The 26,435-nt window shown below is 43.4% G+C and overlaps 2 protein-coding genes across 2 annotated transcripts in view; one reads left to right on the top strand and one right to left on the bottom strand.

Annotated features, from left to right (window-relative positions):
* PLCD3 (phospholipase C delta 3) overlaps positions 1–17,364 on the top strand; it is a 29,882-nt gene extending 12,518 nt beyond the window's left edge. Inside the window, 15 exon segments of the mRNA XM_074224357.1 lie at positions 16–145; positions 3,903–4,131; positions 4,456–4,657; positions 5,119–5,263; positions 6,881–7,033; positions 7,384–7,488; positions 10,024–10,056; positions 10,058–10,132; positions 11,707–11,871; positions 12,812–12,971; positions 13,671–13,787; positions 14,496–14,662; positions 15,194–15,329; positions 15,483–15,632; positions 16,038–17,364. Coding sequence (XP_074080458.1) covers positions 16–145; positions 3,903–4,131; positions 4,456–4,657; positions 5,119–5,263; positions 6,881–7,033; positions 7,384–7,488; positions 10,024–10,056; positions 10,058–10,132; positions 11,707–11,871; positions 12,812–12,971; positions 13,671–13,787; positions 14,496–14,662; positions 15,194–15,329; positions 15,483–15,632; positions 16,038–16,126 — 2,056 coding nt within the window. The 3' untranslated portion in view covers positions 16,127–17,364.
* A 2,008-nt stretch (positions 17,365–19,372) lies between these two features.
* The window catches only part of NMT1 (N-myristoyltransferase 1), a 66,079-nt gene continuing 59,016 nt past the window's right edge, over positions 19,373–26,435 (bottom strand). Inside the window, exons 10-12 of the mRNA XM_074224344.1 lie at positions 25,699–25,866; positions 24,346–24,483; positions 19,373–23,219 (exon numbers count right to left, since the gene is read on the bottom strand). Coding sequence (XP_074080445.1) covers positions 23,199–23,219; positions 24,346–24,483; positions 25,699–25,866 — 327 coding nt within the window. The 3' untranslated portion in view covers positions 19,373–23,198. The remainder of the gene's footprint in view (positions 23,220–24,345; positions 24,484–25,698; positions 25,867–26,435) is intronic.

Genomic DNA, 26,435 nt, shown 5'->3' with positions numbered 1-26,435 from the left:
CCTGAACTTTCTCACCTGGATCCATGGCTACCTACACCAGGCAGATTCAGACCACGACAGCAAAATGAGTTTCAAGGAAATCAAACAGCTACTTCAGATGGTGAATGTGACAATGGATGACATGTACGCTGCCCTACTATTCAAGGTACCTCTTTCTCACCTAGTCCCCCCTCCCCCCTGCCACTTCCCAGTCTGACACTTTCCTGTTCCTGGGACTCTCCTTCGTTCTTCTCTAGATCCCTCTGTTTTGTGACTTTATTTCCCATTCTCTATACAGATTGTAACTGAATTCCTCAATCCCTAAACCCATCCCTGCTACCCCATACCTTCAATTCTCATCATAGGCTTAAAATTAAAAGCTAGAAGGCACTTTAGAGGCTATCTAGTTCGACACCTCATTTTACAGATGAGGAAACTGAGGCACAGTTAAGTGATTTGTCAAGATTAGAGAGCTAGGATTCCAATGCAGATTTAGACTATTTTTTTGCTTTATGTGTTTGTATATTTAAATTTTTTTAATTTAATGCAATGGGGTTAAAAGTGACTTGCCCAAAGTCACACAGCTAGGTAATTATTAGGTGTCTGAGGCAAGATTTGAACTCAGGTCCTCCTGACTCCAGGGCCAATACTCTCTCTATTCACTGTGCCACCTAGCTACCCCTCTATATTTTTAAAATTAATTTTCTAAATGAATAAAATTTTATTTTCTGTTCTTATCACCTTCCATTCCCACTGAAATCCTACTTAGTTTCTGAGATCAAATAAGGATGGTTTGTGAACCCATCCCTTAGGGTCTTTTCTTTCATCTTCTTTCTCACTGACTACCTTCCTCAGTCTAGATTCTATGGTTTTGGATTTGGTTTTTTGGTTTTTGTTTTTTTTTTTGAGGCAGTATGGGTTAAGCAACTTCAGGGTCATACAGCTACTAAGAATCTAAGGTCAAATTTGAACTCAGGTCCTCCTGACTCCAGGACTGGAACTCTATCTGCTATGCCACTTAGCTACCCCTCAGTCTATGCTTTTAGGGGAGAGGCCCTGATACTACAGAGCAACCTACTCAGAGAATTGTCCCTACCCTCTTCCTTAGCTCAACAGATTGACACTCAAAGCTGGAAAGGATCTTAGAGCCAAAGCTCCCTCATGTTACAGAAGGGAAAACTGAGGCACTTGCCCAGGGAAGGGAAGTGGTAGAACTGGAACTCAAGCCCACCACTCCTGTCTCCTAAGCAAGTACTTTATCCACTCCTATTCTTTTTCTAGAAAGATTTCACTGACATCCCCTTGCATCCCCCTCCCAACCTCTTGAACTCAGCTGTTATTGAGAGATCAGGTTCCTCTCTCTGGAGCTAGCAACCTCTGGGGCTGGTTCCCTTAACTGAGAGGTTAATTCAGGTCAGGGTGAGTACAAAAGGGGAATGTAGAGGTCCTGGCCCTTTAGCCTACAGAAATGTAGGAGAAGCTAGAGAGCTCCAAGGTCTCACTGCTAGTGAGTATCTGAGATTGGATTTGAACTCAACTCCTCCTGACTCTAGAGCTCGGGCTCTTATCTAATTTTCCACCTAGTTGCCCTACCATGAACTTGTTTTTTGAAAAATACATTCCATATACTTGGTATCCTTTGTAATCCAGTGGATTTTATTTTAAACATTTTGAGAAGGGATGGTCCATTGGCTTCATCAGATTATCAGAGGTCAAGGATTAAGAATTCTGGTCTGACAGAGGCAGTTAGGTGGTACTATAGATGATCCTGGAGTCAGGAGGATGTGAGTTCAAATTCGACCTCAGACACAATAATTATCTAGCTGTGTGACCTTAGACAACTCACTTAATCCCATTGCCTTACCAAAAAAACAAACAAAAAAAGAATTCTGGTCTGGTAGGTAGATTCCTGGACATGGAATCAGAAAAAATCTGAGTTCAGAATCTCTTTTCCCCTACCCTATGACCCTAGCTAAGTCATTTCACCTCAGTTTCTCATGTGCTAAAGAATTATTATTATTAATAATGATAACTAGAATTAATAGAACATTTTTTAAGGTTTGTAAAAGCTTTGCAAATATTTTCTCCTTTTTCTCCTAAAAGTCCTATAATCTATCTCTATTTTATAGATGAGGAAACTGAGACTGACAGGTAAGTTGACTTGTCCAGGGTCATACAGCTGATAATTGTTTGAGATCAAATCTGAACTCTTATTTTCCTGATTCCAAGTCCAGTACACCACCTAGCTGCCTATAATAATATTTATAACATATGAAAGCTGTTGCCTATAATAACATTTATATAATGCTTTAAAGATGCTTTACAAATGTCATTTGATCTTCACAACCACCCTGGGAGGTAAGGCTATTATCATCCCCATTGTTTGTTATTGTGGTTGTTGTCCTCTAACTCTTGTAGCCCTCTAACTCTTCACAACTCCATGTGGGGTTTTCTTGGTAAAGGTATTGGAGTGGTTCTCCTTTTTCTTCTCCAGCTCTACAGATGAAGAAACTAGAAAAAAAAATAGGGTCACACAACTAGTGAGTGTCTGAGGTCAGATTTGAACTCAGGCCTTCCTAATCCCAGGCCTGAGCTGCCCTAATCCCACCTAGCTGCCCATTCCTGCTCCTATCCCTTCATCTACTTGTTTGTGAGCAGTAGCACAGTCTGTTGGGAAGAGAGTTGGACTAAGGCTTCAGGAAACCTGAAACGGTTTCAGGAAACAGCTCTACTGTTCATGGAAGGCAAGTGATGTAGCCAGAACACCAAGGTGTTAGAATCATAAACTCAAGTAAGACTCCCCTTCTCCTAAATAAAATTAAAAAATTAAAAGAAAAGACTCCCCTTCCCCCAACCCAGCCCAAACAGCCCGTGCTTCATAGCTATGTTCCCTTGGAGGAGGTCGATTTAACTTTTCCTTGACTCAGTTTACTCATCTGTTAGATGGGGATAATAATAATAATAATAATAATGATGATAGCATCTTCCTCAGGGTTGTTATCAAATCAAATGTGATAAATGCAATGAATTCCAAAAATTCTAGTGCTATTTTATTTTATGCTATTAATGTTAAAATAATGATGTTAAGATTTTTAGGATAACCTCTCTCTATCAAAGCACTTAACAGATTTCTGAAGTACTATGGAAAAAATGTAAATGTAAAAAAAAAGCTAGCTAATATCATTATGTGACCTTTGGCAAGCCACAGTTCACCCACCCAGGGTTCAGTATCCCCATCTGTCAATAATCCCTTCCTTCCTTCCATCCTGGGGCAAAAGAAATGAGATTGTTGTCCATGATAGAAAAGGACCATGCTGCATTTCTGAAAAGACATATGAATCATATGTAACATATTAATAACAGGAGAAATAGTAATGATGATCCTGAGGTCATCACTTGTCAGAGGTGGGAGGGGACCTGTGAGCCATCCAGGACTGTTCCTTCCTTTTATAGACCAGGAAACTGTCTCAGAGATTGAAAATGACTCAACACAAGGAACTTGACAGGAATTTCAACCAGATACAAAGCCAGTGTTTAATTTTTTTTTTCTCTACACTACCACTTTTCAAGACCTGGGTTCGAGGTTCAGCTTATTAGCTGTGTAATCCTGGGCCAGACCAATTTTTTTTAATTGCTCTAGGCCTCAGTTTCCTCATCTGCAAAATGGGCGCATTTCATACTTCTAGTTGTGTTGTAGGTAAAGGATTCTGGTCATCCCTGAAGTGTTATAGAAATGGGGGCTGCTGTCTTCTAATGATGTTTTGCAAAGCATAGCGACCCTAAAAGCTAGCTACTATTATTATACAGGTGTCATTAACATTATGAGTTTTTTATATTATGTTGGACTTGATAAGGTATATGGTGGGAGAGGGGTGGGATGGAGAGCCTAGGTCCCCTTCCACAAGATGTCTCTGCGTCCCCAGGAGTGTGACAGATCTCAGAATGAGCGACTTGAGGATGCTGAAATCGAGGAGTTCCTACTGAGGTTATTGAGACGGCCTGAGCTGGAGAAAATCTTTAACCACTACTCTGGGGAAGACCAAGTCATGAGTGCTTCTGAGCTGTTGGAGTTTCTACGTGACCAAGGAGAGGAGGGGGCCACTCTAGCCCAGGCTCAGCACCTGATCCATACCTATGAGCTTAATGAGAAAGGTGCCTGTGTGGGAGAAGATGGGCTGGGCAAGGCTTGGTGGGTTGACCTTGAAAGGAAAAATAGAGGGGAGAGAGCTGGGTAAGGGATGGGAGCAAAGGTGGATTTGGAAGAGTAGGGAGAGGTCAGAAAACCTGGGGGGGTTGGAAGGTTGGGAATGAGTGGGAAGATGAGAAGAAGGCTGGATTCAGGGGCCTAGGTAGGAGGGGTCTGTCACACTCCTTAAAGAAAAGGGCTGTTAGTGGGAAGGTTAAGCCTCTCCTCCTCCCTCCTATCCCCCCTCAAGCAGAGCTGACTCCTCTTTCCTCCTATTCTCCTGCCTATAGCTAAACAGCATGATCTTATGACACTGGATGGTTTCATGATGTATCTGCTGTCACCTGATGGTGATGTCCTAGACCCAACCCACAAAGACGTGTACCAAGACATGAATCAACCCCTCTCCCATTACTTCATCTCCTCTTCCCACAATACCTACCTGACCCAGTCCCAAATTGGTGGAGCCAGCAGTACAGAGTCCTATATCAGGTATGATTAATGGGATTCCAGAGTTGGAGGGACTAGGCCCCAGTGACCCTTCCTTGGGCAACAACAGGAAGGCCAAGAGAAAACAGCTGTTAATGCTCAGGGTCAACATGGTCCTAGAAATATGGGATCCATCTCAGGCCCCTTGAGACCTGACCTCAGGTCATCTTTGTGGTGTAGTGGAAAGAATGCAAGGTTCAGATCTTAACCATTTAAAATTGTAGAGCTATGAAGCCTCTCTTGGCCTCAGTTTCCTTTCTTTTTTCTTTTTTGGTTTTTGCAAGGCAAGGGGGTTAAGTGACTTGCCCAAGATCACATAGCTAGGTAATTATTAAATTTCATTGCACCACCTAGCTGCCCCCAACAAACAGGCCTCAGTTTCCTAATCTGAAAAATGAGAAGATTGGACTTGATGGCTTCTCACATCCTTCTTGCTAGGCTGAGCTAGGCTCTCTCTTCTTCAGGGCATTTGCTACGGGCTGCAGATGTGTGGAATTGGACTGTTGGGATGGACCTGATGGAGAGCCAGTCGTTTATCATGGGTACACAATGACTTCTAAGATCCTGTTTCGGGATGTCATACAAACTGTGCGGGACCATGCCTTCTTGGTGAGCTCCTGCCCTGCCCTGATCCCAGCCCTCAGCCCCCGACTCTTGGGTGATGAGACATCTGCCCCAGGCCAATCTTGACCATGCCCATCCTCATCGCTCAACCTTCCCCTACTTCCACAGTGACCTGCTATGGACTTGCTCTCCTTTATCTTATGAGCTTTCTCAGCCCACCTCCTTCTACCCTCCACTGCCCAATCCTGTGGCTTCCATCTATCTTGTCAAGGCCTCCCCCTTAGTCCCATCCATGGTTGGTGTATGAACAGCCCAAAGTCTACAAAGCCTCATGATCTCATGTTTTGGGGGTTGGAGCAGATTTCAGAGAGTCCTGCTATTTGGTTCTTAGAATTAGGATCAATCAACATTTATTAAGCACCTTCTATTTCAATGAACAAACATTTGTTAAACACCTATTCAATGCAGCAAAGGAACTTACATTCTAATGCAGGAGACAATATGTGCATATGTGCTGTATATGAAGTAGATAGGAGATAATATTAGAGGGGAAGTCCTTGAGGGAACATAGGCTATATATATATCTTTTTTTTTTTTTTTTTTTTGCAAGCCAATGGGGTTAAGTGGCTTGCCCAAGGCAACACAAGCTAGGTAATTATTAAGTGTCTGAGACCCTATTTGAACTCAGGTACTCCCGACTCCAGGGCCGGTGCTCCATCCCACTGCGCCACCTAGCTGCCCCACTAGGCTAAATCTTGAAGGGAACTAGGGATTTTAAAAGGTAAGGACAGAGGCCATTTTAGCCAGAGGAGAGCCAGTGCAGAGACATAGAAACTAGAAATGTAGCCTTTTGGGTGAGGAACAGTAGTTGCCATAGTGGATAAAGCACTGGCCTTGGAGTTGGAATTCAGCCTCAGACAACTTGTTACTTACTGTGTGACCTTGGGTAAGTTACTTAAACCTGACTGCCTCACGTCAGGGTCATCTCCAGTCATCCTGATTCTTCTGGCCACTGAACTCAAATGGCTCTGGTGAAGAAAGAGAGGCTGGTGACTTAGCACAGCATCCCCTCACTCGAATCCAATTCAAGTGCTTATTATAGCATCACCTCCCTGACATCATAGACTTTGGTCTTCAAAAATGAAGGAACCCCCCCCCCAAAAAAAGAAACAAGTCAGCTGATGTCTTTGAAAAATCACAGATTTAGAGCTAGAAGGGATCTTAGAGGTCAACAAATGCAACTCTTTTATTTTATACATGGTGAAACTGAGGCAGACAGCAGGGAGCTTTCTTCCAAGGGTCACACAACTATTAAGTGTTTGAAGCAGGATTCAAATTCTAGGTTTGAATAGGGTTTAACAGTGGGAGAAATGTCTTGAGAAACAGGAAAGTTTGTAAGGGTTTAGGTTGTGAAGAATCCTGAATGCCAAACAATCATAGATATGGAGCTGGAAGGAACCTCATCTAGTCCATTCTTTCTATTTTTACAAAATAAGAAAACTGAGGCTTTGAGAGGTTATAGAGATAGTAACATTGGCGTCGGATTCCCAGACTGTCTGGATTGCCCACTTTGACCCTGCATGCCTTACCCTGGGTAGGATGGGACCCATCCTGAGGGAGGAACAGAACCCTGATCCTGGGGGTCTCCCTGTTCTCCACCAGATGTCCCCATACCCTGTCATCTTGTCCTTGGAGAATCACTGTGGGATGCAGCAGCAGTCCACCATGGCTTACCATCTACGGACCATTCTGGGGAATATGCTTGTGACAGAAACTCTGGATGGGAAAATTCCCAAGGAGCTGCCCTCTCCAGAGGTGATGCCCCCAGAAGATTGGCAAGGAGTAGGGGGTGGGGTGGAGGAAGAGTGAGACAGTGATTCTGTTCCTTGTGTAAGGGCAAACTTCTCCCTCAAGTTTGGGTTTGGGAGACTCTAATATGGTCATATAAAACTGGGTATCCCAAGAGGGGAGGAAGATCTTGGCCAAAGGGTTCCAGGTCTTGGCCAGGTAGAGCATCAGGAAGAGAATTGTGCCATGAACAATAGGGTTCAGGACCTTTGAGAGTTTGTAGAGGGAACTTGGCTGTCTGTATTAGGGGAGTAAGATGGAGGAGTGGAGAGCAAGGGAGGAAGGAAGGACTGATGCTTCTCTCTTGACCCCCATAGCAACTGAAGGGCAAGATTTTGGTGAAGGGCAAGAAACAAATTGCCCATCAGAAAGGAAAGACTCAATCTGACCTGCCTAATGAGGACAAAGAAAATGAATTTAAGGTTTGGGAGTGTCCTCGAGGTCAAAAGTCTCCAGGAGAAAGGGAAGGAAACAATCATTTGGTAAGTGCCTATTGTGTGCTACTGGGGCTATTATTATCCCCATTTTACAGAAAGGGGAACTGCCTTGAAGTGACTTGCCCAGAGTTATGTACCTGAGCCTGGCCCTCTATCCACTGTACCACCAATCCTACTGCCTCTAGGGGCTAAGGTTCATTCAGTTCAAGACCTTAAAGAATCCCCCTCAGATTCCTGAGAGTTCTAGGACCTTGTGGGGTCTAGGCCTTTGCCTAGTCAGATGGGTGAATAGAAAATTGTGCTTAGAGTCAGTAAGACCTGGGTTCAAATCTTTCCTTAGAGATTTCCTAATTTCCTGTGTGAACCAGAGCAAATTAAATCAAAATTTTAGCCTCCCTCAGTCTTGGTGTCTTTGTTCCTAAAATGAAGGGGATGAACTCAGTGACCTCCAAAGTTCCTTCCAGCTCTAATCAATGATCCCCTGGTTCCATAGTTTCTCTTCTGCTTTGTTCTAATTCTTCACTGATCAAAGAACCCTAAGCAGAGAAAAACCCATCTTCTGGAACCTCTCCATTCCCTGACCTGGTTCAATTTTCTCTGGATTCAGAGGTCAGCTGTTCCTAGGTCCTAATTTCATGTTGCCACCTGTGTACCCAAGTCTGGGGTCTTCTTCTTCCTTCCTTTTTATCCTAGCTATAGAAGAGTGGGTTGGTAAGGACATATTTAGGGAATAAGAGTGAAACACAATTTCATAAACAATAGCTATTGGGCAGGTAGGTGATGCAATGGACAGGAGGATGCTGGGCCCAATGTTGGGAAGACTCATCTTTCCCAGTTCAAATCTGATGTCAGTCAGGCACTTACTAGCCTTGTGACATTGGGCAAGTCACTCAACTTGGCTTCCTTTTCCTCATCTGTCAAATGGAGAAGGAAAATGGCAAACCACTCTAGTATCTTAGCCAAAGAAACCCAGATGGGGTCATGAAGAAGTGGATACAATTAAAAAATGACTGACTAGTTATTAGAAATACATCTAGCATAAGGATTCTTTTTTAAAATTATTGTTTATTTTAACACTTATTTAAAACTGTTTTGAGTTCCAAATTCTCCTCTTCCTTCCTTCCCCTACCCTACCCCATCCACTGAAAAGGCAAAGCAATGTGATATTAATTATACATGTGAAATCATAGCATATAGGAATTCTTAACTTTTTTTGTGAAATCTTTGGGCAGTTTGGTGTAGTCTATGCCTTCTTTCTCAGAATAATATTTTTATTTTTAAATTTTTTTAACTTATTTAAGGCAGTGGGGTTAAGAGTGCCCAAGAGCATACAGCTAGGTAATTATTAAATGTCTGAGGGCAAATTTGAACCCAGGTCCTCCTGACTCCAGGGCCAGTGCTCTGTCCACTGCGCCACCTAGTGGCCCCCAGAATAATATTTTTAAATGAATAATATTAAATCCATCTCTTTGCAAAGGAAGTCAATTATATTGAAATACCCTTTCCAAAAAAATTTTTTTTTAAAGTTCACAGACTTCAAGTTAAGAGCCCTTAATCTAGAAACAAAATAACTCCCAGGTTCATTGGTATTTAAGTTTTCAAAGTTATTCCAGCCAGCTAGAGTTCCCTAGGTTTATTGGGGTTCATGATCTAGGGTGTCTAGTCCATGGAGAGATTATCTTCTTCCACCCCACAATATCCTCATGCAGATTTGGGTTTGCTCAGTTGGGTACTGTTGATTGAGTTTATTGGACAGTATTCTATACTCCAAAATTTACTCTCAAACAATGACAACTAGCTTTTATATAGTGTTTTATGGTTTGCAAAGTACTTTGCAAATATTATTACCTCTGATCTCACAAAAAATCTAGGACATAGGTGCTGTTTTTAATCCCTATTTTACTAATAAAGAAATAGATGAGGCAGACAGGGGTTTAAGTGACTTACCCAAGATCACATAGCTAGTAAGTATCAGAGGATAAATTTGAACTCAGGTCTTCCTAATGCCAGGCCCAACCTAGTTGCTATGTTTGATGGTGTTTGAATGTTCCAATACCTCCCATTTCTACCCCCAGCCCCAACAAAACCTTTCTATCTAGTGTAGAAAAATAAGGAAATATAAAAGAAGAAACATAATGTTCCTATTATATCAAAACATCAAAATAGTCCAAAGGATACACAAATTGTCTCCAAGGATCAAAAAGACAATGCCTTTCCTTATGAGAATCTGATGGAGGAGGTTATTGAGCTAAAGGGAGTGACCATTCTATTAAGAGGATTAAATATGGAGTCTGGATGGCTGTTTTTGGGGAATGGGACACAGGAAGAGAAAAGGATATTTGGAGCATAGATTTTGAGCTTGAAACAGAACCTTCAGTTTACAGATGAGGAAATCATCCCAGAAAGAAGAAAATGATTTGATCACTCTAGTAGTGAGAGAATTAAGATTCAAACCCAAGCACTTTCCCCACTATCCTCATGATGGTTGGGGGGGTGGAATTCTCCCTTGGTGTCCCACAGTTGTTGAGTTCATGTGGGGTTTCGTTGAAAGGAAAAGTTATCTGAGCAGTAACAGAAGAAAGAGCTTGGGTCTTTTTCATCAAGTGGGGAGAAGGAAGAAGATGAAAAGGTTTTTGGGGGTAAGGATGATATTCAATATTTGGGGGGGGATCCTTGGGGAGAAGTGATGGGTCATGGAAGATCTAGCCCTACTTTTTAGGCCTTCATCATTTCACTCAACATTCCAAGGATTCTGGCCTCTTTTCTTTCTTAAATGTTTTATTTTATTTTACTTATTTAAGGCAAGGGGTTAAAGTGACTTGCCCAAAGGTCACACAGCTAGGCAATTATTAAGTGTCTGAAGCCAGATTTGAACTCAGATACTTCTGACTCCAGGGCTGGTGCTCTATTTGCTGCACCATCTAGCTACCCCTTCTTTCTTGCATCATATTTTGGAAAATTTAGCCTTTTGGGGTCTCACACTGTTCACCTTTCATGCTTTGTATACTTTCAGTGGTCTCTCAACCCTCTTCCTGGCCCCTGAGCCACCCTGTTTCAGAGATCTGGAGCGCCCAGTACCCTGTCTTTCTTCTTTTACTGTGGCCATTATAAGTAGATGCCCAAGTCTGGAATTGGTTCTCCCTTTTCCTCTACCTGATGTATTCACACATAAAAAAATGTATTTTCTAAAGATTTATTTGCCTTTTTGGAAGAAAATAGGAAGCTAGGTAGTTCAGTGGATAGAGTGCTGGGCCTGGAGTCAGGGTTAACCTGAATTCAAATATGGTCTCAAAGCATATCTAGCTGTGTGACCTTGGGCAAGTCACTTAACCTGTATTTGCCTTAATCCACTGGAGAAAAAAAAATGACTTCAGTATCTTTGCTAAGAAAAACCCATGGACAGTATGGTCCATTGAGTCATGAAGAGTCAACATGATCGAATGACTGAATAGCAACAAAATGGGAGTGAACAGAGAATATACCAATTCAGATATAATTCAGTTATTTGAAGTACATCTTGAAGAAAATCTAAATTTCTTGTCTAGATATCATTTGTAGCCCATTCTATCTACACTTAGCTTGGTCTAAGACCTTCTCTAGATCTGGAACCCATTGAGGTCCAGTTTCAAAAAGAGACTAGATTTTTCTATCTATATCCACCTACTCTTTCAGTAGAATTAATACCATTCGTATTAATATTTCTAACAGAGGTTGACTCACCCAGTGTCACACAGCTAGTAAATATCTGAAGTCACAGTTGAAGTCTTCCTGACTGCAGACCCAGCGCTCTATCTACTGCACCATCGAGTTGCGTTTTGTTCCATAAAAGTAAATAAACTTTTGGAAAACGCACTTTTATGTGTGAATACATGGGGAAAGGGAGAACCGATTCCAAACTTGGGCATCTATTTATGATGGCCACAGAAAATAATAATATTGATATTGAATTATAGTATATAATTCTATAAATATATAATAATTACATTGAATTATATTAAATAAATATATAATTGTTTTATTGTATTATATTAATAATATTTAATGTTATTTTACACACTTAAAAACATTATTCTGAGGATGGGTTCACTAGCCTGCCAAAGAGGTCCATGATACAAACAAAAAAGGAAAATTGCAAAGGAGGTCTAAATATGAAAAGAGAGGGAGACTTGAAACCTGTCTTTTTTGACTCCCCTCCTACTTCAGTTGCCAAAAGGCAAAACTTCCACAAAGAGAAGGAAATCATTCACTTTTAAGTTGGAAGAGTCTGTCCAATCCTATAGAGAGGAAGAAAAGGAAAGAAAAGAGGAACAAGATGAGGAATCTGAGGAGAAGGAAGGAGAGGCAGAGGCTGGAGAGTGCAGTAAACAGGTAAGTGGGGGACTGAGGTCCAGAAGAAAGGGGACAGCCAGCTTGGGAGTTCAGTCCAGAAGGAAAAATGGAAGGAGAGATGGAGAAAGTTAGGGTTTCCCTCACCACAGTATTTCCCTATGCTCTTAAAAATTCATTTTTTCTAAACATTGTTTTTCCTAATTAAGAAAAATCTTTCCCCTTCCCTCCACTGAAAAAAAAAAGAAAAGAAATAAAGTTCTTCTAACAAACAGGGTCAGTCAAACAAAACAAATTTCCTCAATGATCCGTGTCCAAAAAAATGATATGTTTCATTTAGTAAGTTGCCTGAGTCCACCACCTCTTGGGCAAGAGGTACCCTGTTTCTTTACCATTCTCCTGTAAATCACATTTGGTCATTGAGTTGATTAGAGTTCTTAAATCTTTCAAAGTTGTTTCTCTTAATAATATTGTTGTTGCTCTCAAATCATGACATCACCTTCCTGATGACTTGGTCCTCTTCAAGCACAAAGGACAGACAACAACAGCAGCAATAACTGTACTAATTGTTCCTGTTTCTGCATTGATTCATGCAAGTCTTCCCAGGTTTCTTTGAAGCCATCCCTTTCATTATTTCTTACTGCTCTATAGTATTCCACTACATCCACATACCATAATTTGTTCAGTCATTCCCCAATTAACAAGACATCCCTTAATTTTCAGGAAAAAAAGAGCTACTATAAATATTTTGTTGAATATGGATCATTTCCCCTTCTTTGATCTCTTTGAAGTTCAGGCTTTCCCTATTCCCTTCCTCCTTTCCTGACTCTTCACGTTTGTGAAACTGTTCAACTTAGAACATCTGACTTGGGGTGGGGGGAGGATGGATGGTCTGGATGGTGGAAGCCTGGGTGGGGAAATGGCTTGTCTGGGTCCAGAACTTGTGTCTGAGTCTGGAGCTGAGATTGTTTCTGCCTCCCAGACCAAGACAAGTCCCCAGATCTCCTCCAGACTCTCAGACCTTGTCATCTACTGCTGCAACTCCCAGTTAAACACCTTGGACCTGACTGGGATCCAACCCCAACCCTGCCGGGTCCCTTCTCTCAGTGAATACAAAGCCAAGAAATTCATCAAGGAAGCTGGTAGGAGTCCAAGGAGTGGGGAAGACTGTGGAAAAGAGGAGGGGGAGATTGTCTGGGCTGGTGAGGAGCCCCTGATTAGGGAGACCTGGGGAGGAGTCTCAGGAAAGGCAGTTGTAGAAGCCAGGGGAGTGGGCAGAGGATAAAGAGTGAGAGAGAGAGAGAGAGAGATAGAGATAGAGAGAGAGAGAGAGAGAGAGAGAGAGAGAGAGAGAGAGAGAGAGAGAATCCCAGGGAGGGCACTCAGGTTGGAGGGAGGGCAGAACTGGGATGTTGGGGGCACAGAAGCCAGGCACTCAGGGTCTTAACAGTCTGAGAATGTAGACTATGTCTGTCTTAACAGTCTGCAGTCTGCAAACCATAAAAGCTGTTTGTACCAAAGGGTTAGTATAGACAAAATATTCAAGGCCAGCTAATGGAAGGAGAGATCTGACATGGGTTGGGGTGGTCAGTGTTTGAAGAATAGGTAGAATGGATGAGGAAGCCACCAGAAGATACCTTCCCAGGCAATACACAAGCATTACCTCAGGCTGAGAGGGGCAGGAATGGGCAGGTTTCTGAACTAGCCATGAGAGCCCTGTCCCCCAAGTCCCATCCAGGTTTCTGCTGTAGTATTGTTCCTGGGTGGTGGGTACTATCTCAGGTAGTGTGAGAGGAGGGGGGAAATTGGAATCCTACCCTTGACCCTCTCGCCCTTCCCAGGAAACAACTTTGTCCGACATAACATTTGTCAGCTGTGCAGAGTCTACCCATCGGGACTGAAGATGACCTCTGCCAATTTTAACCCCCAGGAAATGTGGAATGGAGGCTGCCAGCTGGGTAAGCTATAGTGGCTGGAGGGCAGGCACATGGACATCCTAGATGCATGGTAGGTAAGGGAGAATGATGGACATATAGGAAGACAAAGGGCACCATTCTGCCAGCTGGTAACTGGGGGAGAACAGATAGTGCCAGGGGAGCATGGGGAGGTTGGTACCTGGGTATAGGGGGCATCAGGAGAGGTATATAGGAAGTAAACAAATGACAAATTAAAAGGTGTGCATATATGTACACATGTGTGTTTGTGTGCCCATACTATGTATATGTACTACATGCACATGTGTGTGGGTATGTGTGAGTGACCAGGTGGGCACTAATGCTGGGTAGGACCCAGAGTTGACTCCCAGCTCTACCCTCTGGTACTTGGTATCTACCCTCCTTCCCCTTTCACCCTAACTGGTAAAACTTAACTCTTTTCTCCTTTTCCCTGCTTCAGCTGACTTATCTTCTGGCATTGACTCAGCTTAGGTGGTATAACGTGCTCTGGGTAGGTTGGACAGGGCGCCCACTGGTGCCTTAAGGTTTGAGCCTTGTTAGGAGGGAGGACTTGGGGAAAAGGGGGTGGAAGAGGAAGGAGTTGTGGGAGGCCTAGTAGCAAACTTCCTAAGCTGAAATAAGCCAAAAGCAGATAAAAGAGGTGGTGGCAGATCCAGACCCTTGATCCTGCTTATTTGAGGCTCTCCTGCCCCAATCCATTTCTTCCCACAGTGGCCTTGAACTTCCAGACTCCTGGGCGTGAGATGGACCTGAATAATGGACGCTTCCTGGTCAATGGGAGATGTGGTTATTTTCTGAAACCTCACTATTTACGACAAAGAGACACAACCTTTGACCCTGAACACCCCAGACCCCCCCGGGCCACCCTCATCATCCAGGTCAGCACCACTGACAAAACTTTGTACCTACTTGATGAACTTCTTGTCTGGGGGGGATGATGGTGGATGGCAGTGGATGGCAGTGAAAAAGAAAACTGCCCAGACTCTTAGTGGAAGGAACCTCTGGACATTCAGGGTTGGGACAGTGAGAGAGGATAGAGGGAGTGAAGCTGGGTGTGGTGAGGAATGGAATGTTTACTTGTAGAGGAAAGAAATGTGTGAGAGGCCTGAGGAGGAGGGGAGAGGAACAGTTTTTGCCAAGGCCTGGGAGGAAGAAAAGGTGAAGTGTGGGCAAGTAGTGGCAGGCATGCTTTGCCAATGTAAAATGAAGACAAAACCAGAAGCCCTGGGAAACTGGGGAGAGGATGTGGGGGGGGGGGGTCTGACCAGTGCAAAAGAGAGCTTGAGCAAGCCTCCTAGTAAGGCTTTCAGAGGGGGTGCTTGGGATTGACTCAGTTCTAGGACTTATGGAAGGAAGGGGCTGGTGTGGAGCCCCCCCCCCATTATGCTCTCCCCATTTCCCCTCCTCAGGTATTAACAGCTCAACAATTGCCCAAATTGAACATAGAGAAGCCAAACTCTATTGTGGACCCACTGGTTCGGGTGGAGATCCATGGGATACCCAGTGACTGTGCCCAGAAAGAGACTAACTATGTGCTCAACAATGGTGTGTGTGGATGATGGGAAAGGGGTCTAGAAGGTTGGGGCCAGTGGGTTTGTGCTCCTTTGGGAGGTGGAAGGGAACAGGTTCTAGCACATTCCAACTGGTACCTGTGTGAGGAGGAGGGGTTGCCTGAGAGGCCCTGTGTTCTATCTATAGGCTTTAATCCTTCTTGGGAGCAGACTCTGCAGTTCACCCTCGGGGCCCCAGAGCTGGCCTTGGTCCGATTTGTAGTGAAAGACTATGATGCCACCTCCTTCAATGATTTTGTGGGCCAGTTCACCCTACCCTTGGGCAGCCTAAAGCAAGGTAGGAACAGTGAGTTGGAGAGAGCTGAAGGGGTGGTGCTTTGGAAGTGATGAGATGGAGGGGGAGGTGAGCATGTGATGACATGGGGGACCCCTCTCCTCAAATCACTCATCTCATTGTCATGATCCTCTGAACACTGGTTTTTCTTTCCCAGGCTCTTTTTTTTTAAGTTTGTTTTTTTTTTTTTTGCAAGGCAAATGGGGTTAAGTGGCTTGCCCAAGGCCACACAGCTAGGTATTATTGTCTGAGGCTGGATTTGAACCCAGGTACTCCTGACTCCAGGCTGGTGCTCTATCCACTGCACCACCTAGCCACTCCCTCTTTCCCAGACTCTTACTGTTGGGTATCAGTGTTATCATATTGGGACAGAGTAGCATTGACACTAAAGCCTGGTTTCTTCCACAGGATACCGACACATTCACCTGTTCTCTAAGGATGGGGCTTCTCTCTCTCCAGCCACACTCTTTGTCCACATTCAGATCAAAAACCAGTGAGGGAAGGGCAGAAGGCAACCGATTCCTTCATCACCAGTACCTACTTTCCTGCTTGGAACCCAGAGGCATGGTTTTGGGCAAGGGGAGGATCTGGCCATTCTCCTAAGCAAGGAGAGCCTGTGGAATTGCCATCATTCCCTCCTGGGCCCAGAATGGTTGGAACATCCTCCTCTTGGCAGTTTCAGGTCCTACTGCAGAGATGTGGATATGAGAGTGGTTATCTGTCTATGGAGCTCCTGCATTCTGTAGGCGTTGGTCACAGACCTTGCCCTTTCCTGGATGTCTATAAGTCTTTCTGTGCTCTAGGAAATAGGTGGTCTCTTCAAGGTGCTGCTCTTTTGACCTAAAACAAGGCCAATTTGGCTCTACTATTGTCCCTATGGCCCTTGGAGCTAAAGCCCTGACCTCTTCATTCCGTAGACAATGCCAGATCTTTTCTAAGTTTAAGAGCCATCATTGCCCACTGTGATCCCATTGGCTCTCCTGCCTGTGTTTGGAAAGGATCTATATTTATTCTCTCCCAGGTAAAGTAGAGGTTAGGAGACAGGAAAACTTGAAGCAGTTTTTTCCCTTGGGGATTCTTCAGGGGCAAATAGTATTACAGATAATCTTATAAAGAATAAAAGTTTATTTTGACATTTCTATTTCACACTTCCATGTCACTGCACTTCCAGCCACAGGGAGGAGTGGGATGACTGTCCCCCATCACAATTCAAACCAGCAAACATTAAGTATTTATTCTCTGTGGGACATCAAAATGAATATTAAGACAAAAAAAGAGGCTTGTCATCATGGAGGCAAAAAACTGGAAAACCGGTCTGCCTCCAAGGATAAGAGAAGCTAGGAAGGAAAGCTAGATTAGTGGTCTATCTCCCTAGGACTTGGTATGCAGGGGTCTGGAGAGGGTCATAGTGTTCCTGGGGGAACCTTAGGCTAAATCCCAGTTTAGTACCTTTGCTGTGATCAGCTCAATAGGATTGAGACCAAGTCACCAAGATCTCCTCAACTGTCCTGCCCATTTTTCTTTACCAGAATCTGAATGAAATTATCAAAAGCATGAGACTGAGTTGAGTAACAACCAGAATTTTTAAAACTCAGGGCTGGAAATCAAAGAGGTGAAACAATGGATAAAAGCAGAGTCATTGATCATAGGCTCATAAAACCTACAGAAAAGCACATGGCAAGAGAAATTTATTTGAAAGCAATTCATGCTGTAAATAAAGACTTGGAAAGTTTTAGTGAAGTGTGCCGTCAGTCTGACAAAAATGCCAAAAAAATTCCCCAAAAAACATGACCCTGGGTTGCATTAACAGAAATGGGGTAGGGGAAAGGAAGGAAATGTAGGTGATTTAAAAATATTTTTTTTAGTTTTTTGTTTTTTTTTTTTTGCAAGGCAAACAGGGTTAAGTGGCTTGCCCAAGGCCACACAGCTAGGTAATTATGAAGTGTATGAGACCGGATTTGAACCCAGGTACTCCTGATTCCAGGGTGGGTGCTTTATCCACTACACCACCTATTTTAAAACAAACTGTCAAGGAGGAAGGTGACAGTTCCACTGAGTTCTGGGCTGGTTAGACCACACTAGAGTACAGAAGTGGTTTTTGAACATCACCTTGGAAAGTCATTGGAAGGGGGAGGCTAGGTGGTGTAGTGGATAGAGCCCCGGCCTTGGAGTCAGGAGTACTTGAGTTCAAATCCCGCCTCAGACACTTAATAATTACCTAGCTGTGTGGCCTTGGGCAAGCCACTTAACCCCACTGCCTTGCAAAAACTAAAAAAAAAAAAGAAAAAGTCATTGGGAAAGCAGACTTGGTGATTGAGGGGGGGAAAGATTTGGAAACTATAGAGATAATTACCCTAAAGAAAAGAAGGCTTACTGGAAATGCTACCCAAATGAAGGGCATTATCAGCACATGTTATCCAGAAGTGGAAAGTGAAATCTTGTGTGCAGTGAGAGGAAGTTACCAGGAGGCAAATTTCAATTTAAAAAGAGCTTTCTAACAAACAAAATGGTCCAAGAAGATATCTCAAAGTTGATAGCTCCCCAATCAGGAAATATTCAAAAAGGACAGTGATGTTGTAGACAGTAGTCTTCTATCTATTAGGTAGACTACAGTCTCAGGTTCATTACAACCCTATGATCCTTCTAACCCTTAGGGGGGCACAGCAATAATAAAATTCCTTTCCCTTTTAGGGTTGGCCCATTGCAAGATGAACTTTTTCTTGTTTACAACTCAGCTCACCCAGAAAGATGTCATCTGTTGTTAAAAGACATACAATATTGCCATTTACAAAGTGCTTTTACCTTCCTTCTCCCACCTGAATCTCACTATTCCAAACAAGGAAAAAATAGATGTTATTTGACTTATATTAGGTCATAGAGCTGGACCAGTTGCTAAAATTTACTTTTCTTGACTCCCGAGTTCCCCCACTGTACCACACTACCTATCTATCCTGGAAGGAGAGATTCTGCCTCCACAGAAGGCGATGACCTTGGCCACAGTGGGTGACATGCTAATTAAAGGACTAAAATTTCAACCAAAAAACTGGAGGCAAAGAAAACAATGACTGCTGCCTCTGCAATCCCCAGCTATTTGTCCCAAGAATGTTTATGGTCTATGGGTGTTGAGGCCAAGCCAGTTGGGTTTTCCTAGGGCAGCTCTACTGGCCACCCAGGCACTGTTCCTACTCCAAAAGCAAACCCCTAACCCCCTCCAAATTCAAGGAACTGTCAAGATCCAAACAGTGAAAGCTGATCCTGAGCCCACCTCCTCTACAGGAGAGCCCATTGGGCAGCCAAGGGGGTGGGAGCTCAGGCAAGGGAAATCATTCTATTCTGGAGTCTCTTGCTTTTCTCACACTGAATGAGCCTCAGACAGCATTGGTTCCATCATGGCTGTAGAGCTTGGGAGGAATGAAGAAAAAGCCAGGTCCTCTTTGAATAGGAGACTCAAAACCAAAGGAAGTTCCAGGTCAGACAGATCTTGTGGTTTTGAGACTAAATCTTGAGTTCTGCTGACCTGCCTTGCCTACTAGGTCAGTGGAGGGTGCCCAGCCCAGTCCAACCTCACTTCCTGTTCCAGTGCCACCTGATGCCGACAGGAATGCAAGTAAAGCAGAAAGGTTTCAGCTGCTTTATTAGAATTAAGGAAATCGCAATCACTCAATGACTAGCCACACACTTTTCTTTATCCCCTGACCCTCTGAAATAGAAGCCACTTCAACCCTCCCCCGCCAAAATACCCCCACCCCCACATACCAAAAAACTTGAGAACAAAAAGATAAAGCTTCATTTCCTCTACTGGGCACTATCCAGAGAAGCTTCCCCAACCTGGAGGTAGCCCCACCACAATCCAGGGCCCACCTGCTCAGATCCTCATCCAGTGTTCTCTCAGTGGCAAACCCCCTTCCCCAGAGGGAGATGGGATAATCAGACACATTTTTTTAGTTCTTCCAAGTCACAGTTACAAATTGATGATCTTATGTTTCCCTTAACAAGGGTCTCAAAGGGATGACCAGATTCCCACCCATCTCCTTCCTCAGCTGAGCTAGATATAAGCAGCAAGAAGTTCTGGGAGCAGAAAATCTTCTCCCCATTTGAGGAAATCACTTTCTTTAGCCAAGTCTGGATAGCAACAGCTACAAAGGACTCAACTCATCATCCACTTGCTTTGGGACCATCATGATTTAGTCCAGTATAGATAACCTGAAGATTTCCTGGCCCAGCTCCATTAGAAGTCCACTCCACCATAAAACTTAAGTTAGTAATGGTTTATCTTTTGGGAGGTGTGGTTAGGAACTTTCATGTAGGCGCCAGAGTGGCCTCAACCAGGGAAAAGAAGTTGAAAATAGGTCAGAAAAAGCAAAAACTTAAATTTCCCCCCCACAGACTTGAAGGATTAACAGCAATGCTTCATTGTGTCCCCACTAATCTGAAGTGGATTGGACTGGCTTTTTCTAAAAATCTTGACCTTAGAGCAAAGCATCAGCTTCTTCAGACATAATAGGACTTATGCAGTAAAGGGTAACTGGGGTGAGGGAGGAGCTTGTATCACAGGAGGCCTTCTCTCTCAGGTTTCTGGTACTTTAATTGCAAGAGCCAGTGGGAGTCTACCAAATTGTCCCATAGGATCAGCAGTCACATGGTGAGAGCAATTCCAAAGAAGTCTTTGGAAAAGAATGTGTTTAAAGCCAACCTGGGCAGCAATGTATGAGGCCAGAAGGACAGGGCACGATAAAGAGGCAAAAATTTGCAGGAAATCACAGGATGCCACATGGGTCCATTAAACCCCTTTGGTTAGCGCCCCAGGCCCCACCCCCTCCAGGGGTGCAGTTGCGCCATTGACCCTCAGCTTCCATGGTTACTCCAAGAACTGGAAAGAGGACCTGGGATCAGACAGTGGTTCTTCCTTCTGGGTTTAGGCCCAGAAATCCCAAGGGTGGGATAGAGGAGGGGATCAAACTCCAGGGGCTGCTTTAACAACAACTCATTGCTGACCTGAAGATCTAGATGAAATGGCCCAGCAAACAGAAAAGGATCAGGGAAATTCAAAGTCTTGGCATTTTGATAAAATGATTAATTCTATTCATGAGCAAAGTCAAGCTCAGGATCTTGCACCTAGCCACATGGTGCCAACTGTATAAGGCCTTAGACTTCACAATCCTGGAAAAAAGCCTATGCCAAAGGTTCTGTTTACTCCTGGGCCAGTGGGATGAAGTATGTTTCCATTTCATGATCCAGATTAACGAAGAAGAGCAAATTTAAGCTTTCTCAATGAGATAAATGAAAGAGCACCCTAAATTCCACCGATGCTCCTCCATGTCTGAGGTGGTTCAAAGCAGGTCTAGAACAGGAGAGTACAGGATTTTCCCTTTTTACCCCATTGTCTAAGGCAGGAAAGATCTGGGTAATTGAGCCTGTTAGTTTTTGGTGAGCTTGAATCTCTATGAAGACCAAGTCTGGGTGGGACCTTGGCTCCCTAATCCCTCCCATTTAATTTTGCATGAAAATCCTGCTATCCAACAGGCTTTGGTTTCAGAAGTCTTACCTTAAGGGGCTCAAAGACCCAGTATTATCCATTGAGTCCTAAAGTAATAGGTATGGTTTTTTAAAATAATTTACTGGGGAAAAAAATTGAAGGATAGGACTCTAAAGATCTTTGAAAAAACTTAAATCATCAGTATGGAGACTTTGATCCATTTCTATAAGCCTAAAGAGGGCAAGCAGGATTCCCATCAGTTCCCAGAACATCCAATTAGTCTACTCGTTAAATACTGTGTCTAAATTCATACAAAAATAGCCCCAACTTCAAAACTGTCTTCCTGAAAATGTCAACCAAACCCATACCTGGGAACAAACCCTTGACTCTTGACAAAGAAGGCTTCAATCAGTGGGACCAGAGATGACCTGGTCTTTCAACTGAGGTTTCACTTTCACCTGAAAGAGCCCAAAAGGGAAAAGCAGCAAGAAAAACCCTGTACATCGAGTTCTCTATCACTGAGGATGTTGGGGGTTTTTGCCTTTAGAACAAAAACTATGAGATTGTACTTAGGTGAAAACAAAATTTCAAAAAACAATGTTCCCTGGCCCTCTCTGTTCAAGCACCTCTGAAAAACAATTATATTGCTCTTTTTTTTGAAAGTCAAGGGCAATTAAAAAGCATAAAATAACCCAGTACTGAAAAATACAAGCCAAGACAAGAGTGTAAAAAACCCCTTTCTTGTAGCTAAGTTGCCTAAACTGTCTAAAACCAACATCCTTCTCCCCAGTCCCAGCTGCACCCTGGGTTGACCCCTGGGGAAGGAGCCTAGAGGATTACCCAGAATGGGCAATGGGAAACAGTTTAATGTGATGAGAACAGCTGGAAGGCACGGGCTCATGACTGGTGGCAGAAAGGCATTTGGGTGAGCAGCCCCATGGGCATCATCATGTCCTGACAGTTGTCTCTCATGCATGCATGTATCTGGGGCAGCAAGTACATGCTTCTGCTAACAGAAATGGATCCAACTAACAGGAATGGCACTGCAGTGCAATCAGTACTGTCCCAGAAGCTACAAGGAGGTCAGAGGTCCCCTTCAAGCTGATAGTCACACTAAGCAGAAGATTTAACATCCCATAGGAGAATTCTTCCTACAAAAGATGGCAATAACCATCCAGATAGCCCTTTAAAATGGAATCAGCAAATTACTTTCCTAGAGAGTAGAGACTGTAATGATGGGAATGGAAGTAGGGTAGAAGTTAAATCTTTAATGGAACTGCCCAGGAGAGCTGTGTCCATGTCACTTTCTCCCCTACTCATTTCTAATAGAACCCAAGCTATTCTTTGGAGCCAGGTAGAAGCACTGGCAGCCTGGGTCTGACTTTCACTCTACAGCTCTATCGATGGGACTCACTCAGCCAGCAAGCCCATTAACCATGTTATCAACCCTAAGCATATCAACAGGATTCAACAAAGATTCTCTTACTCTACTTTGCTCTTACTTAAATACCTCCCCCCCCTTCACCTGGTTCCACTCCCAAAGTAGATGGGAACCAAAGTGGGGTTCTTCACACTTGCTTCATCCTTGCCACACCTCCCCCCACCCCAATGTCAATACTAATGCCATTCTTCAGAGGGCAATGACTGGTGGCACTAACATGCTGACTCCCTGGCTCTTATTTTAAGGATTTTTGCTTGACACAGCTTTTCATTAGGGACTGAACATCCTTGTAAGTCTGGAACATGAAAGATATTTAAAATATTATATATATATAATATATATATTTTTATTATTCACCCGTTAACTCCATAATATGCCAATCATGAGCTAGTTTTCAGCAGTTACATTCCCTTGATCATGGCTGCATGAGGATGTAATTAATTGGAAAACAGAGACCAGAGAAGCCGCCAGAAGTGACAGCCTACGCCATTGTGATACAATTGTCAAAGTCAGTGGCTGTTTGGTGTAGCTGGTTCATTTCTGTTCCCTCAGCTGAGGATTCTCGCTTCCATGAAAATCAGACCAACAGCGGCGGGTTCCATGTCCTGCTCTGAATTCTCAGTGGCTTTGTCCAATTTTCATTGGCAGCTGATTACTGCAACACCAGTCCAACCTAGGGCAGTCAATTAAAGACAAGATTATTTTTATGTTTCTCAAAGATCTGAGCTGTTCCTATTGCTATTCTGAAGATCCAAAAAAAATTCAATGAGCACAAATTATCATGACTTTGGGGAAGGGAGGAAATCTGCTCAGGGAACTGGTTTTAAGAAGGACTTAACATTGGTGTTACAGACTTTTACGCCAAATCTCTTCAATAAGGATTTAAACTCTATGAAAATGTAAGAGAAAGTGCTGGTTCTGAATCCTACAGCAATATTGATCAGGAGATAAAATTCCATGGCCACTCTTTTAAAATGTTGACCAAACCACTACCCCAGCAGCAGGGAAGGGCAAGGGAAGTAAGGCCTAGGGAGGAGTTCCTGGGGATGACACTTGGGGACAGACCAATACCTAAAGGCAGAGGGTATTCACCCTAACCAAAGTAACACCTGCACAAGACGACATGGGGAGGTCTAGTGCTCTTGGCAAAGCATTTGTAGATTTTTTCAGAGTGTCTCACCATTCACAGGAAACTCCAATGTCACCATGCCTGGGCTTACCCAAACTATTTTTTTGCTAAGGAAAACATCTGTCTGGTATGCAGAAATGAACTTCCTCACTGCACCTCCAACTATATACATTAATACCCTAGGTAGCCATTTACTTTATTTACACCTAGGCATACTCCACAGCTATAACTCTGCTCCCAAGGCAGCTCTGAAAAGTTCATGTGGGCTGGCCACTAAAATTTTGGGTCCTCTGGACTTCCTAAAATGGCCCAGAAGTCTCTAAAGAAGAAATGAGGTGGCTCATTGTAGCAATACCCTTCCTACTTTGATGTCTCTCTCTCTCACTGTTCCCTCTATAGAGATAACCTTTCCATAACATAAAATTAGGTAGAACTAGCTTTGCTTGTCAGGACATCTGAAAGATTTTATTTCTTTAAGGCTCAGGAAGATATTTCCTAACAAAGGCCTAAAGTTCAGAAGAGCTAGTATCCCAGACTACAGAGCTACAACTCATAAAGATTTGAGTAGTTCAGACACTGCCAGAGATGCCGCCACCACTGTCTGGGTTCCTAACTCCAGCCACTCAAGGAGCTGCAAACAGGGTTAGGAGCAGGACCTGTGGATGCATACCTTCTCTGCTCCCATGCTGGGACACTTCCAATTGTAGAGATAATACTGCAGGTTGCCATCCCCAATTCCAAATTTCAGTTTCTCCAAGAATGTCTTATTTTCCATGAGATCCAGTGCGTTGAATACATCGAATCCTTTCTGTACAGGTGGCAGGGACAGAGATGAGAGGAGTGAAAAAAAGGAAGGCTAACTAGACCAGAATAATTCTCCTACCAATGGGAGATTCCTATTGTCTACAATATCACAACCCAAGTCTTTAGCTAGGAATTCAAAGCCTTCAACCATCTGTGTTCCTTATCACCTTCCCAGAAAGGTTTCCCTTTCCAGTTAGTCTCCTTAGTGTCACAGGCACAAGGCTTATATATTCTGGGTTTTTGCTTAAGCTGTATGCCCTCTACAAGAATGAAAACCTTTCTCCCTTAAAGATTCATCTGCAAGATCAGATTCTAAACTCCACCCCCCCCCCCTTTTTTTAGGTTTTTTGCAAGGCAAATGGCGTAAAGTGGCTTGCCCAAGGCCACATAGCTAGGTAATTATTAAATGTCTGAGACCAGATTTGAACCCAGGTACTCCTGACTTCAGAGCTGGTGCTTTATCCACTGCACCACCTAGCCGCCCCCTAAACTCCCTTTAGAAAAGGTCTCTCTTGACTCTATCTTGTTCATTCCTTTCTCTTTATATCCTAAAACAACCTGATATTCAACTTATGATTTTGCCCTTGGTGACACTACTTTGTAATTGTTCTTAATTCATTTTATAACAATGTGTTTAATTTTCCAAATTAGATGCCTCACAAGCTTTAAAGAAGGAATTGTGTTCTTTCTTTCTCTTTATGGCATGTGTTCCCTAACAGTTTCCCATACTGTTTTTGGCACATATAAATGCAAATTGAACCAGGGAAATGTTAAAGCTGGGGACCCTACTTGTTGTCTCAAAGAAGCCTGAACTTCTATGCACACTCTTTCATTAGAAAAAATGACTCACCAAAGATAGAGACCATCCTGCCTTCTTCCACGATGGGGAGGGGGGGGGCGGGCGGGGGGATGGAAGGAGAAACTCTTTATTCTCAGAGTAGGCCTGGCTATTCAGGCTCCTTGGCAGCACCTCCTTTGAGAACCAAACTCACTGAAATCAATCAGGAGGCATTCAGAAAGGCTTTCAGTTTGTCTATAAGTCCTTTTCTATTTTTTGGAGGGCTGCTTGGAAAACAGCTGTGATCCTACCTAAACAAGGTAAGAAGATGTCTTGGGCTGTAAATCCTCCCCTTTCCTGCCAGCAGCTACTATCCTGGAGCTCTGAGTGTCTAGCTTTGACTGTTTACCCACCCTGGCCTCTGCCAGGCCAACTCCTTACCGATTTGGCGAGGACCAGGGCATCACTCATGAGGTCTAGAAGTGGGGTCTGGGTGTGAACATTGTAAAAGGAATAAGCAGCTTTCAGGCTCTTGTGGATCGGGTGGTTCATGATGGTGGAGGGCAGAGTGTAGAAGCTCAGGAAGTCCGTCACCTCACCATTTGCATTCTGAAGGAAGAAAATGAAATGGGTTATATAAGACAAGAGTCCAGGACACCCAAAAAGATTATGAAAATGGGTAAAAGCATCACTTGTACAAAAATATTCATAGCATCTCTGTTTATGGTGGCAAAGAATTGGAAATTAAGTGAATGTCCTTCAACTGGGGAATGGCTTAACAAACTGTGGTATATGTATGTCATAGAACACTACTGTTCTATTAGAAACCAGGAGGGATGAGAATTCAGGGAAATCTGGAGGGATTTGCATGAACTGATGCTGAGTGAGATGAGCAGAACCAGAAAAACACTATATACCCTAACAACAACATGGGGGAAGATGATCAACTTTGATGGACTTGCTCATTCCTTTCAGCGCAACAACCAGGGACAACTTTGGGCTATCTGCAATGGAAAATACTATCTGTATCCAGAGAAAGAATTGTGGAGTTTGAACAAAGACCAAGGACTATTACCTTCAATTTCGGGCAAAAAAATCTCATTATCTTATTATGTAATTCTGCTATCTCTTAATTTTTCTTCCTTAAGGATATGATTTTTCTCTCATCACATTCAACT

The sequence above is a fragment of the Macrotis lagotis genome, chromosome 2 (genome assembly GCF_037893015.1).
Source record: "Macrotis lagotis isolate mMagLag1 chromosome 2, bilby.v1.9.chrom.fasta, whole genome shotgun sequence".
In the NCBI taxonomy this organism is placed as follows: Eukaryota; Metazoa; Chordata; class Mammalia; order Peramelemorphia; family Peramelidae; genus Macrotis; species Macrotis lagotis.
This window is presented reverse-complemented; position numbering and strand designations above follow the sequence as displayed.